This window comes from Carcharodon carcharias, chromosome 15 (genome assembly GCF_017639515.1).
Source record: "Carcharodon carcharias isolate sCarCar2 chromosome 15, sCarCar2.pri, whole genome shotgun sequence".
Lineage (NCBI taxonomy): Eukaryota > Metazoa > Chordata > Chondrichthyes > Lamniformes > Lamnidae > Carcharodon > Carcharodon carcharias.
The window spans coordinates 121,807,998-121,822,876 of record NC_054481.1 but is presented as its reverse complement, the minus strand read 5'-3'; the positions used below and the strand labels follow the sequence as shown (position 1 = coordinate 121,822,876).

General features: G+C 43.6%; 1 protein-coding gene across 2 annotated transcripts in view; it reads right to left on the bottom strand.

Moving 5' to 3' along the window:
* The window catches only part of espn (espin), a 165,142-nt gene that overhangs the window by 54,596 nt on the left and 95,667 nt on the right, over positions 1-14,879 (bottom strand). For both annotated transcript variants that reach the window (XM_041205824.1, XM_041205825.1), the window contains one exon: positions 5,607-5,802. In XM_041205824.1, the coding sequence (XP_041061758.1) occupies positions 5,607-5,802 (196 nt within the window). The remainder of the gene's footprint in view (positions 1-5,606; positions 5,803-14,879) is intronic.

The window sequence follows — 14,879 nt, the reverse complement described above, 5'->3', positions numbered from 1 at the left end:
GGCCCAAACAGAGATGACGCTGCCAAGTACTAATAAGCAACCAGTAACAAACTGCCTCCAAAATTGCTCACTACTCGCACTGGCAATAATGCTGGCCCTTTTTATCCCGCCCCTGGATGAGATTTGAGGAAACGTCAGCTGGCCGCCTGCCCATTTTGCCCGTGCGACGGGCAGAAAATCGCACGGGCATCGAAAAATATCAGACAATTGCATGATTAAGGGCCTCCTCACGCGTGCCCCCCGAGTGAAATATCGCAAACGCGCGGGATGATGTCGGGGAGCTCGCCAGACGTCGTCGTGCACTATGTCACTCTCGTTTGGGGTCAGGCGCATGCTCAGCCGACGAGGGAGAAAATTCTGCCCATCGTCTCCCTGGATGTGTCTCGGTCATTGCGACGATCCAGCTCGGCTCTCGCCAACTTGTATTTTAATTCTCCTTCCTCTTGGTGGGCAGGAAATCGCAAGCTGACAAGAGGGGAGGTGGACAATCTAGGCCACCAAGCCCCACAGCTGTTCATGCATGTAAAGGCTCAACTGGTTCACTTGTGCCCTTTAGTGAAAGAATTCGACTGTCCTTCCCATGATTCCGGACCCCACATCTTATAACCAATTTTCAGTGGATAACTGCTCAGCTGTGACTTCCTAAAGCTCCTACTGAAATCCCAAGGCCCTCCCTATGATTCTGGACACAGACATGGGTCTCTCTTAAGTGCCCCCTGAAGTGGCCTCAAGCAACCCAGCTGCATCAAAATCGCTATCGGCGACTCCAGAAGGCGGCCCACCGCCACTTTCTGGGGGCAACTAGGGATGGGCAATGAAATACTGGCCTTGCCAACGCTGCCCACAACCTGAGAATGAGTTTTTAAAAGGTCTTTGTTGTAAAGTTTAAATGAATTGTGCACAACGGCACACCTCTGTCAAAACAGCAAATGCAGGTGTTTCACGTGTCACCTTTTCATAAGAACACATCTGCATTATCAACCCATCTTCGTCTTTCACACGCAGATACACCTGCTGTGTATGTCCTGTATTCTCTGTTTGTATTGCAGGTGTCCAGATTTTGCTTTTTTTTTTTAATCACAGTACGGTTTGTCCCCACAAGTGAAGTACTTTGTTTCTGACAACTGGGTAAAAATTAAATTCCGTGAATTCCTGAAGATAATTCTGACTGGACAGGAGCAGAAATCTTATTTAGGTCCATTATAAACCAGGAGTGCAGCCTTGATGAACTGGCCTTTCTATGTAAAGGAAGAACTTGAATTTAAATAGCCCCTTTCATAACCTCAAGATGTTCCACGGCACATTACAACCTATTACTTCTGAAGTGAAGCAACTGTTGTGGAAAACGTGCCAGCTAATTTGTGCACAGCAAACTCCCACAAAGAGAAATGCCCAGGTTTAGTAATGGTAGCTAAGGGAAATATATCAGCCGCAGGAAGTCGAGGAGAACTCCCCTTCTCTACGTTGAATATGAAGTTGTGGTTTTCTACATCTGCCCACTGCTGAGTCAGCAGTCACAGCACAATTAGGTTCAGCAACCTTGGGCTAAAATTTGAGAAAAACTCAGGATTGTCACTTCTGTATGTTCATGGATATCGTGTGAGGGCAGGATTGAGCTCACTAAGATACACCTCATGGTAAGTTGCCTTGGGGCAGAATTCTTCCCTGGTTGGGCAGGCGCGCGTCTGACCCGAATGGGAGAAAAATAGCGCACGATGCTGTTGGGCGAGCATCCCGATGTCATCGCGCATTCAGGCGATATTTCAGTCGGCGGGCACACATGTGAGGCGGTAGCACTCCCGCCAACAATTAAGAGGCCTACTAAGGCCTTTAGTCAATTAATTGAATTGAATGTTTCACAACCTGTCCAACCTTACGGTCAACAGGCCAAGCAGCCTTTGCGTTTTTTTACGAAACCTCATCCACGGGCGGGATGAGGTTTCAACCATTGATTTAAAAATAAAAACTTTTAAACCTCATTTTTAACATGTTTTCCTTATTTTCCAGTTCTTTATTTCTCATGTCAAAAATCTTCAGCTCCCTGAGGCAGCTCTGTGCCTTCAGGGAGCTTCCACTGGGTGCACCCACATGCATGCACCCCACCACCCCCCCACCCCCCCTCCACCCTCCCCCCCCAAACCCTCCCCCACCCCGACCCAGGCAGCACTGAGTGTTTCAGTGCGCGATTGACGCCGGCTGCCTGCTAATTGGCCAGCCAGCGTGAAATGGCAGACGGGGCCCGATCGCGGGCAGCAGTCAGTTTCACAACCACTCCTGGGCCCACCTGCTGCTCCCAGTCAGCGAGGTAAAAACCCTGCCCTTGATTTTTTGAATGCTTTTTTTGTTTTTAATAGGTCATATTCCTTTCAAATAAAGATATTCTTTCAGAAACAAAAGAAGGGAATTAAAGAAAGGAAACCAATTATATTTAGGTACAGCCTTATCTTTGAGAATGTTCCAAAGCAATTAACCTACAATCGAATACTCGGAAGCCTATTTACTATTGTTATATAAGTAAATAAATCTGAGTACAATTTCCAGTATGGTTTCAAGATTAGATTAAATGCTGTTTAAATATTCCAAGTATCTGAAGCTCAAACTTGTTCAAATATTATTTCAAAAACTTATTAGCGGTTTATGCTATTTAGAACACTAAAAGATGTCGCGACAGAGCACCAAGGATCCAAGTTTCATGTGCATCCCCAAAATTCCTTGGAGTTAACCTTTTTCTTGCGATTCCAGTCCTGTACCTCACTACAGTTTAGCAACATGCGCTATTCTAATGTTAGGAGTCAGTGCTATTGCATATGCCATTAGTCAAAAATTCAAATTTGTCTTCAGCAGCCTATTCAAAACGTCCGCCTCAAACATCCCAGCTTCAATTTCGAGGGACAGAGAATATCATGGAGAGTTGTACATGCATCTCCTCGCAGCCAGATTAGTGTGGTGTTAGTGGAGCCCTAGTTTATTGCCCAGGGCACTCCATGGGAAATAAAAACTTCTACGGCCCCAGTGAAAAGACATTTTTTTTAAAAACCTTAGACTTACAGTGGATAAGGGAATCTCCTTGATTCTATTCATAAGTATTAATAACTTACTGTCATTTGCCAACAGCATTGCGAAGAAAATACAAGTAGAGTGAAAGACACCTTAGTTAATTTATTATGCATCAGGAAACTTCGGGATTGGCACAAAATGGACCAATTGTTAACCAGGTGAGATTTTACAAATCTTTCAAAGTTAGATGCTTAAAATTACAACACAGAAGCATGTTTTGTCCATTATAGGAAAATCAACACTCCACTTTTCATCTGCTGTGGATACGTCCACATAAGCATTGCATGCACACAAGGGTCAGGAAGCAGTAAATCCATGTCAGTGTTGATCAGCAGAAATGGAAGCGTATAGTGCAGAGCATCACTCTCAGAGAACACATGGCAAAGCTCATCCCACTGTACCAGGCAAGGAAAGGTGGGCATTCCAAAGTGGCATACCACCAGAGTAGACAGTGAACATGAAGCGGGCTATTAATGACATACCCCTCCTTTTATAGATAGGACAACATTTCTGACACTCTTTCATTGTGTATGGCTACACATTCTATTATAACAGTGTCTGGCATTTTATACCCATGTTAAGTTACCAGAGATGAGAAATTACAGAACAACAGAGGCTTTATTTTCCAAAGTGCTTGCAACATACTCTGTCAGTAGAGTGACACTATTAAGGCAGCTCCCACCACACCATAAGGATTTCAACCTGCCACGCAATAACGTAATTGGAAAACAATAAGAAAATCATTTTTCTTGTGGTTGTAATTGCAGACACTCACAATAGTTCACCAATATTCACTATGATAATGCTAGGACACAGAAAGTGGCATCACATAAATGGAACATTTGTAAATAAAACAAGGTCAAGAAAGAAGAACAATCGAATATGACTTCATGGGCCTAAACAAAATGGCCGCATGGGCCTATATAAAATGGCCACATCAGACACACAAATTACTTCATTGGCTCAATATTCGTGAAGGACTTTTAGCCTTGGTTTATTGTTGGCTAGGTTTTTCTTTACATGAAATCATAATAATACGTATTATTTATTGCAGGAATCTAATAGCAAACCACCACAATTAGTCTGAGGAACTTTGGAAAAACAATTATTTTCATTGGATTTTCTACTTTGACAATCTGCCTCCTCAGCATGTTCCTCTGGTGTGTTTGCTGCTGTGTTCACTTGCCTCAATGAACCTGGCTTAATTTTTTCACTTTTGTGATAACAGGACAACTTTTTGTTTGGTAGCGGGAAGAGAATAGATGGAGGAAACATTTGTGTAAAACTTTCCTTTGAATCATAGATTCAGCTTTCATGAATTTGCCAATCAGCCATTGTTAAGGGATGTCAGATAAGCCCTTGTGTATTCATATCATAAATCAATAGCATGCCATTCTAAAAAAGATATTCAATACAAAAAGGGAAATATTTATTTTCCTAATACAGGGATATATCAATGGACAATAGTGACTCATTAACAAATGAAAAGGTCAAGATGAGTTTCTGTTTACTTGTTTAATGCAGCTTGACAATACTGTTCTCAACATGTTTCACAGTACCCCATTTTCACCTAATGCTGACCCCATCAGATCTACACAGTCATTTGTGCAGTGAAGTAATTTTCAGACATCGTATCCATGGCATACAGCTCCACTAGCAGCCTGCACCGACTATAAAATGGGGGCCACAATGTTGTAGCACTAACTCCACTATCCCATGCAACACTAGCAAGACTTCATAGTGGGAGCCTCGTCTCTCAAAATTACCCCTTGCATTAACGGTAAAGGCTAATGTGTCTGTTATCACTGTTGTCACATTAATAAAATGACCAGAATTGAACAAGGCAGCAGAGCCTTAGTTTAGTTTGATGTCAAGCCACCTCAATCCTGAACTCAGGTTTTATCTAATTAACATACAGGGATAGTTTCAATGCTATAGCTATAGCTTTGAACATCTCCAGATCAATTCTTGCACATCCTGTGAAAGGATGAAACAAAAAGATCCAACCAGTCAATGTATTGGTTAGACTGGGTTTTGGTCATTTTAAGAAGGGATCAGTTAAACAATGACAAAATGTTCCTTATTATGGAATTACACAGAATTTACAGCACAGAAACAGGCCATTCAGCCCAACTGGTCTATGTCAGTGTTTATGTTCCATACGAGTCTCCTTCATCCAATAAAATCTGCATTTCCATCTATTCTCTCTCCCTCCCTATCCAACTTCTCCTTAAAGACATTCATACTACATATCGCAACTACTCCATTTGGTAGCAGATTTCACATTCTAACCACTCTCTAAGAAAACAAGTGTCTCCTGAATTCTTTATGATCCCTAGTTTTGGACTCCTGCACAAGTGGGAATGTCTTCATTATGTCCACCTGATCGAATCCTTCCCCAGTTTTAAAGACCTCTATTAGATTGCCCATGGCCCCACCAACCTCGCTCAACCATTTCTTCACTAGAGAAAGGAGTCCCAACTCTTTCACATAATCTATGCAAAGTGGTAATAAGACTTCCGCAAAGCAAAATAAGCATGAATACTTACTTCCCCCAGATGATGAAGGCCTGCGCTGATGGTTGCTGGGCTGCGGGGTCTCTGTTGGCAATGGAGGGGGTGGGGGTGGAGGGACTGACCCGCTTTCAGGGAGTGGGGGAGGGGGTGGAGGAGCAGGTATTTCATTGGTTGTTTGGTTTTCTGGAACGCTTCCATTCCTCAGCACCTCCTGAGGTACAAAAGAACCCTATTGAAAATAATTAACAAACGGTGATTAAAAATACTGCAGGTCACAATTACCATGTGTAACACAATTCTAAGCTGCTTCTATTTCAATTGTCATGGAGGATTCCAAATTCCAGGGTTTGATGCATTGATACAAAGCAGTGATTCTGACTTTTAATCTCCCATAGTAAGGTATAAGTGCAGTAGCATAGTGGCTACCTTACCTGACAAGTAATCAACGAATGTCAGGTCAAATTCCATCAAGGTTGGAGAAACTGAATTTTTTAATAATCTATAAATAAATAATTGTAGCCAGTATGTTGGTTTGTCAGTCCCATCCACTCCATCAAGGAAAATAAAATAAAAAATCAATATAACTGACTATGAAGGTGTCAGACTGTCGTAAAGATCCAACTGGTCCAATAATGTTCTTCAGGAAAGGAAACCTGCCAATCTCACCCTGTTTGCCCTCTATGTGACTCTGCTCCCACATCAACGTAGATGACCCTTAATTGTCCTCTGTGGAGGCAAAGCCAGTCTATCAGTTGTATCAAACCACTTGTCATATCGGCTGCTGTGGTTCAAGATGGCCAACCACTAGCATCTCAAGGCCAACTAGAGACCGGCAATAAGTGCCTTCAATGCCAGTGAAACTCATAACAGATATTTAAAAAGGTCAAAACCAAGAGTACCAATAACCACCAGATAAAAGGAGATTTCTGTCCCACTGCAAATGGCATTCAATTGACTGTGTTACAATAACTTTAATTCTATCATTAAAATATAACCTATATTTTTAAAATATACCAATATTCATTTGAATGTTGTAAGGTGTTGGGAGGTAGTTCAGTAGATTTTATTAAGATATTCATAGCCTTAGGTAGTTCAACAGTATGTATTTATTAACTACTAGAAACTACATGCACAAGTACAGTAAAGGTCCAAGCTAGGACGCAGATCTAACACTACACTGACTCCTAGGTGTGGGTCATATGTTCTCTTAGCTCACTGTGTGGGCGGTACTCCATTCAGTCCCATGTTTAACCCTTAATGTGCCAGATCCTTATACTACACCTACCCACAAGTTTTTATCCAACATATTTACAAGTTATCCCAGTTTACCCCATGCATTACATCATTATTACTGCCCCATCTCCCCCCCTTCAAGTCTGACTTCAGAGTTTCAAGCAGTCAGGAGGCCTTATAACCTTTCCATATTTTATTTTCCTTACAGTTGGAGGAGTGGTAGGCTCTGTCACTGCAGGTAAACTTAGTTGAATTGGAAGCTGTTCTGGCATTTAGGTGTCTTTCCATCCTTGCTTTCCATTCTTTGGCATTGAATCTCTCTTTGTCGATTCCCCAATTGTCGTGATAGAAGGCAGTTGGTTTATCCTGTTCTTTACAGGGTGGACGAACTCTGGGATTGTCTCTACAGTGTTTTTCCCTCCTCTTCCTTCATGCAGCTCGGTGTGATGCACACTGGGGTGGAAGATGGCTCTTCCTATTGTGAGGGTGTGACTTGGTGTTAAGCTCACATCTGTGTGTGGTGTGCTGTTGTCAATGGGCGGCTGCTACTCAGCACTAGCATTGTTTGTGGCACTGTCATGCTGGCTGGGGATTGCAGAGTCTGCTCTGTGGTCTTAGGGTTTATCTCTCCAACTGCCGTTGGAGCCGGAGGTTGGGGCTCTTCTCGTTGCTCTCTTGATTGTCATCTACTCGAGGTGCTGTGGTAATCCTCTGAGTGGTTGGCTGGTCTGACCAATGAGGGGCTTCTGAAAGTGAACAAACCTGCTCTGCAAAGAGAGAAGGCAATCGAGGCTGAAGTCCCAGTCAAGAGAATCTTTCTTGTTGGAGCTCTCAGGAGCTTCCAGTTCCGTATAATTTATGGCAGTGGTTGTAAATTTTGAGGATATTCGGGGCTACATAGGCATCTCTGCTCAAAAGAGAAGACGACTGGTTACGAACAACATACATCAACTCGATGGTTTTGCCGTTGTACCTTAGCAGTTCCAGAGTCATGCCTGTGACCGAAGTCAGATTCCTCCAGACCCATAAAGTGGTGTGTCTATTGTCCGTAGCCAGAGGTCTCTCAGCCACAGTTCCTTGTATGATAGGACTATAACACTAGCTCCTGTGTCCAATTTAAAGTTTGTGAGATGGCCACTAACCAGGATGTCATTCCAGAATGTGAATCCAGGATCTTTGAGCTCACCCAGGAAGCATGGTGGTGTGTCCTCTTGGATTCACAGGTCTCGATCCTGTGAATCCTCTTAGGGTCTTCTGTGTGTTTTGATGTTTCGGCTTTGCACAGCTTTCCGAAGTGTCCCATTCAATTACATTGAAAGCATTGGGCTGAATTTGCTGGACATTAATCACGCCTGTGGGGTGCTTTGCTCCACAGTACTGGATGGTCACTCTGCTGGTCGGTTAGGGTATTGCTCCTCTTAGCCTGGAATGCTCCTGTTTCTGTGCTGTTTCACTAACCGGACAATGGGGTCTACTTTGTGCCACGGTTTGCTTTCTCCCCCTAATATGGATCTCTGTTGCAAACAGATTTCAGGTTGCCTGACAATTTGGACGGCTTCTCAAGGGTTAGATCTTCTCTTCCTTTGCTTGAAGCATGACTGAGAGTGCATTGTCCACCACTCCTACAACTATTCTATCCCTGATTAGCTCAGATTTCAGGTCTCTGTAATCACAGCCTTCAGCCATTCTGTACAGATCATTAATGAAGGAGTTGACAGGTTCTCTTGGCTGCTGGACACATTTACTAAATTTAGCCCGTTCAAGGATTTTGTTGCTTCTGAGGTTAAAATAAGCATGTAATGATTTTAAAACTCCATCAAATTTTGCAGATGATTCGTTGGTTCTTTGTCTAGTTATTATATCGTCGGCTATTGGGCCTACCGAATAAAGCAGCATGTTAACTTGTTCAGCTTCTATCCTTTTATCCAAACCTGAAGCAATCATGTATCTAAGGAATTTCTTTCTCCAGAGTCTTCAACGTTGTGACTGATCTAGGTCTTGGATAAGTCCAAATTGATTCAGAAGAATTGATTTTTGATTCGTGGTTAAAATTTTTAAAATGTAGATTCAACTTTAAAAGGTTTCCAAAAATCCAAGATGGCACCACCGTACGCTTCTTCACAAAGGGGGTTCCCATGCTTGCCGATTTTGGTGGGCTCCCACAGTAATGGCGTTCGTGATGTCAGGGTTAAAATTTTTTCAACAATGGCTGCCTGACCGACTGGTTAGAACCTTCCCCATTTTAGCACAATGTTCCCGAGTCTTGGAAGTGTTGAATCCTGGCTTTGGCTGGCTTTTTAAAGCTGCCTCATCAGTTGTGATTAATTTTTAATTGTTTTTTTTTTGTTTGGAACGAGCTTGGCTGCCATGTGTCAAGCTGTCGGATCAGGAATCGGATTTTTGGGAATGCGATTTAAATGGCAATTTCTAACCACTGCAGTATCTAACCCTTTTCAGAACTTGTGTTGTTCAGGAACTTAACACTTTTAGCTCACCCTTGCTAGGTCTGCCCACCCTGCACACTCTGAGTGTTGAAGCTGGACTTTCACGAGATTCAAAGGAGTCTTCTGCGCAGTGAGGAATTTTGTTTCAGCCTTCAGCTTCCAAGCCTTTCTTTGGAGCTTCTCTCTGGCAATTTGCTTCTGTGCCTTCATTTCTTGAGCTTTTCTTCAGCTCGGTATGCTTCTTTGATTTTTCCTTCAGTTTTACAGGATTTAATTTTCTTCCGCAGTCTGTGTTGAGGTTTTGAGCTGTGCCATTCGCTGTCACCATGTTGTGTGTAAGGTAGGTCTTATGAAGGTATTTGTAGTCTTAGTAGTTCAACAATAAGCATTTATTAACACTAGAAACGATATACATAGGTGCAGTAAGGGTCGAGATCAGGAGCTGTCTCCATGATTGCTTCTAGACACGGCTCTGCCCAACGCTACACTGGCTCCGAGGTGTGGGTCATGTGTTCTCTTACAGCATCGTGTGGGCAGTACTGTACTCAGTCCCCAAATTAACCCTTTATGTGCCAGACCCTTATACTACAAAAAAGGCTAGCAAACTCTCTTCTTTAAACTCTTTCTGCACAGAGTGAGCACTTTGCAACCTCTCCAATCATTTCCCCTCATGGACAGGAAGTACCACTGGCCAATTGGCCTATGAGGGTCTTTCAACATAGGAGTGCTATACAGGTATTCTGAGGAACTCCTGGGTGATAAGGCCAGGACAAAGAGATGATACCGAGATAAAGAATGCAAAAAGAATCAAATTGTAAATAAGATGCCCATTTTAATTGTAGTTTTGCTTTCTTTTGCTTTCCTAAGTCTTTTCCTAAGAACTTGAATTTATGCAACAACTTTCATGCTGTCCGGATGTTCAAGGCCAATGAAAGACTTTCGAAATGTAGGAACTGTTATAACATAGGGAAATATGGCAGCCATTTGTGCACAGCAAGATCCTAGGGGCATCAATGATGTAACTGACCAGATAATCTGTTTTTAGTGATGGCAATTGAGCGATTAAATGTTGGCCAGGTCAGAACTACCCTCACCGAGTAATGCCCGGAGAGTCTTTACGTCTGCCCGCTCAGGCTTCAGGTTAACATCTGATCTGAGAAGCAACCAACTTGCAGGTAGGGTTGCCAACTCTCCAGGATTGGCCTGGAGTTGAAGATCAATCTCCAGGGCATTGCTGTGTACAATCCTGGAGAAAGATCATCAGTACATTAATAAAAAAAAAAATTTCTGTCATTTCCTTTCAACATTTCTCTTTGCCAGATATAAAAATATTGAAAATGGGGCGAAAAAAGGCTGTTTTGCCCACAGTCAAGCATCATCCAATTGGGTAATGAGTCTGTTTTTGCCTTCCAATTGGCGTAGGAACGCAGTACGTCACAAGGATGGGTGTGTTGGCCGACTAATGGCTGAAGTGTGGGGGAAACTCATGATGAAACCTCCAGGAATACATTTAATCACAGTTGGCAACCCTAGTTGCAGATGTAATTCAACTTGCAAAGGTTGAATCATGTGCCTTTAATATTGAAATTTTACAGAAATGCATGAAACAGATGGACACTTTTCCTGTCAGAAACAATGGGTCATACCTTCCAAGGATTGGCAATCACCATCAGATTGCCACTCCGCTGTTATTTTCTTACCCAACACCGAAGCTCCGCATTTCTGGCTCGCTCTTCCGAACTGGGCCTCTTCAGAAAGGCAGAGCGTACCTGTTCTCGGAGTCCTTCTTTGTAATGCTGGATCATAGCAACATAAGAACTTAGGGAATAGGAACAGGGGTAGGCCTTTCAGCCCCTTGAGCCCGTCCCGTCATTCAAGCAGACCCCGGCTGACCTTTTACCTCACGCCATTTTCCCTCACTATCCCCATATCTTTTGATATCTTTAATATCTCGAGGGAAGATAAGCCAAACCCCCTTTTTACAGCACTAGCTGCCATATTTCAGTAAGTCTTCATTCGCTAACACAGTGAAAAGCTTTATGACAGTTAAATAGGTTCCCAGTGTGTTAGTGAATGAGTGTGTGAGGTAAGTGGGTAGGGAGGCAGGGAGGCAAGGAGACAGGGCTGTAGGGTGAGCAGGGTGCCAGCTGCGTAGGGCACCAGCTGGGTTGAGTGGCAGAGTGGGTAGGGAGGTAGGGCAAGTAGGGTGGTCGGTGGCAGGGTGGGTAGGGTAGTAGCTGGTAGGTGACAGTGTACGTAGGGTGGCAGGGTGGGTAGAATGGTAAAAGCAAAGTACTGCGGATGCTGAAAATCTGAAATAAAAGCAGAAAATGCTGGAAAAACTCAGCAGGTCTGGCAGCAACAGTGGAGAGTGAAACAGAGTTGACGTTTTGAGTCCCTATGTCTCTTCTTCAGAGCTCTGGCCACTCTACCCACCCTGTCACCTACCCAGAATTCTGAAGAAGAGTCATACGGACTCAGTTTCTCTCTCTACAGATGCTGCCAGGCGCGCTGAGCTTCTCCAGCATTTTCTGTTTTTATTATGGGTGGAGTGGTAAGTGATAGGGTAAGTAAGGTGCCAGGTGATAGGTGGCAAGGTGTGGTGTGGCAGGTGACAGGGTGGGTAGGTGCCAGGTGGTAGGGCAGCTAGGGTGGCGAGGTCAGATCAAGTCGGGTCATGGGAATAGTAGTGGTGGGTCTGGGGAGAGTCAGAGGGCTGGAGTGGAGTCAGAGGGTTGAGGGAGAGTTAAGGGACAGGGTTGGAGTCAGCAGGTTAAGTGGGGAGTCAGGGGAGTCAGGTAGGAACCGGAGGGTCAGGGGAAGTAGTGGGAGGGAGTCAGAGAGCTGGGGAGGGATTGAGGAATCAGGGGAGTGTGTAGAGGTACCCAGGAGTTCGATATGTCTTTTTCAGTCTGATCTTTCTTAGGTAACTATCCAGGTAAATGAGTCAGAACTGTCCAAAGTCTCTGACTCTGACTCAGAGTTGGAGACCTTTTTGAAGGGTCCCAGGGAGCAGGGGAATTGTCCACCGGAAGCTGAAATTTCCTGAGCAATTCCTACATGGTTCTTGTGTTGGGATTTCAGTGAGGTCCCATATGCATCTTCTGGGGCACATCCAGTCTCTGACCATCTGGAGGCTGGAAGATCTGGGTCATTACTCTCAGCACCATAATCACTTATGTTCTAAATAATTATGTAAATATTAACATTTCAACTTCCTAAATTCCATCAATCACAAAAATAACTGTTTGGTTTATTATGAATAAATTACATTGATGTAAGATCAAAAGGCATATTATTATTTTAAACTGTAGAAGATATATTAAAATTACTGTTTGTTAGCTTAAATAGTTACTTTTTGCACAACAATGTTAAATATTTTTGCGTTGTTAAGTGAGAGTTGGTAGACGTATGTGCACTGGCGGATTAATAAACAAGGAAGGCTGTAGCCATTGGTTAGGTGTTGCTAACTACAAAATAAACAGTCAAAGGGTGCCAGGTGGTAGTGTGGTGAGGTTGGATCAGGTTGGGACATGGGGAATCAGAGGGTTGGGGGGATAGAAGGAGGGTCTGGGGAGAGTCAGAGGGTTGACGGGGAGTCAGTCGGGGGTCGAGGGGAGTCAGAGGGTCAGGGGGGTCTGAGGGTCAGGGGGGAGTCGGCTGGAAATCGGAGAGTCAGGGGAGGTTGGGTGTAACCTACAATCTGCTCTCTAAATGTGGGACTAGCCTTGAATCAGAACTTACTTTAATCCTGTTATTTGTAAGCACTATATGGAGCAAAGGTGATTGAGGTGAGAGTTGAGAGTGGTATATAAGATTATGACAGGTTTAAATAAATTGGAAAAAAAAACAGCTGATCCCATTAACTGGTCATACAAGAACTAGGGGACACAGGTTTAAGGTTTTGGTCAAGAGACACAAGGGGTCTGAGAAAGAACATTCCTACGCAGTGAATGGTAATGATCTGGGACTCTCTGTTTACAAGGGCGGAAGCAGAGACAATGAACAATTTCAAAAGGAAATTGGATGGGGCTTAAGGGAAATAAGCCTTCAGGGCTATGGGGATAGGATGGGACTGACTGGATTGCTCCACAGAGAGCCAGCATGGACCTGATGTGCTGAATGGCCTCCTTCTGTGCTAGAATGACTCTATTCTTCTTGCTCTTTCAAACAAGCAGGTACATTTTACCCTGTGTAAAGTTTATGCAAATTGCTTAAACTAACCTGGCATTCTAAATCAATTTAGTGAGTGAATTAAATTGACACACCGAAGAAAAGCGGGAAGTTATCCCTGATACAAAAACAGAAAGTGCTAGAAAAACTCAGCAGGTTTGGCAGCATCTGTAGAGAGAGAAACAGAGTTAGCGTTTCGAGTCTGTATGACGCTTCTTATCTGTGGTATCCTGATGAATACTTATCCCTCAACTAACACCACAAAACTGATTATCTGGTCATTGTCACACTGCTGCTTGTTGAAGACGCTGTGTGCATATTGCTTGCCATTGCAACACTGACTACACTGCTAAAGTACTACATTGGTTGTAAAGCACCTTGGAACATCCTGTGGTTGTGAAAGGTGCTTTATAAATGCAAGTCTTTCATTTTCTTTTCCCAATATTTGCATGGCATTCTACATAGAAAAGTTCCAGAGCTACTGGGTTACAAATAGGAGTGGCTATTCATGGATACAAAAGTCTTTAGAAATGTCTCAAAATCAGAAAATTCTGGAAAAACTCAGCAGGTCTAACAGCATCTGTGGAGAGAATGACAGAGTAAATGTTTCAGGTCCATATGACTCTTCTTCAGAGCTAAAGAGAAGTAAAAATGTAATGAAATTTACACTGTTTAAGGTGGGGGGTGAAGCAGGTGAAGCTGGATAGAAGGCCAGCAATAGGTGGAGGCAAAGGAGAGATTGACGAAGATGTCATAGACAAAAGGACAAAGGGGTGTTAATGGTAGTGGTACTGGCTAGAGGAGGTGTTGATGGTGGCATTAAGGTCAGAAAGCAGAACGTGAGAATAGCAGGACAAGGGTAAGCACACTGGAAAGAACAACATGAATAAGTGACAGATGGCCCTAGTAGGGGTGGGGTAGGGGGAGGGGACGATGGTGGGAAAAACAATCGAAAATAGGTTAAAAGGTGGGGATAAAACAATGAATGAAAATGAAAATAAATAAAAAATAAAAATAAGTGGTTAAAAAAATGTATATTGAAAAAAGGGGGTTAAAAAGGGGGTAAAGATGGAGGAGAGAGTTCATGGTCTGAAGTTGTTGAACTCAATGTTAAGTCTGGAAGGCTGTAAAGTGCCTAATCGGAAGATGAGGTGCTGTTCCTCCAGTTTGTGTTGAGCTTCACTGGAACACTGCAGCAGGTCCAGGGCAGACATGTGGGCATGAGAGCAGGGTGGTGTGTTGAAATGACTAACAACAGGGAGGTCTGGGTCATGCTTGCGGACAGACCGAAGGTGTTCTGCAAAGCGGTCACCCAGTCTGCGTTTGGTCTCCCCAATGTAGAGGAGACCACATTGGGAGCAGCGAATGCAGTAGACCAAACTGAAGGAGGTGCAAGGGAAGCGCTGCTTCACCTGAAAGGAGTGTTTGGGCCCTTGGACAGTGAGGAGGGAGGAGG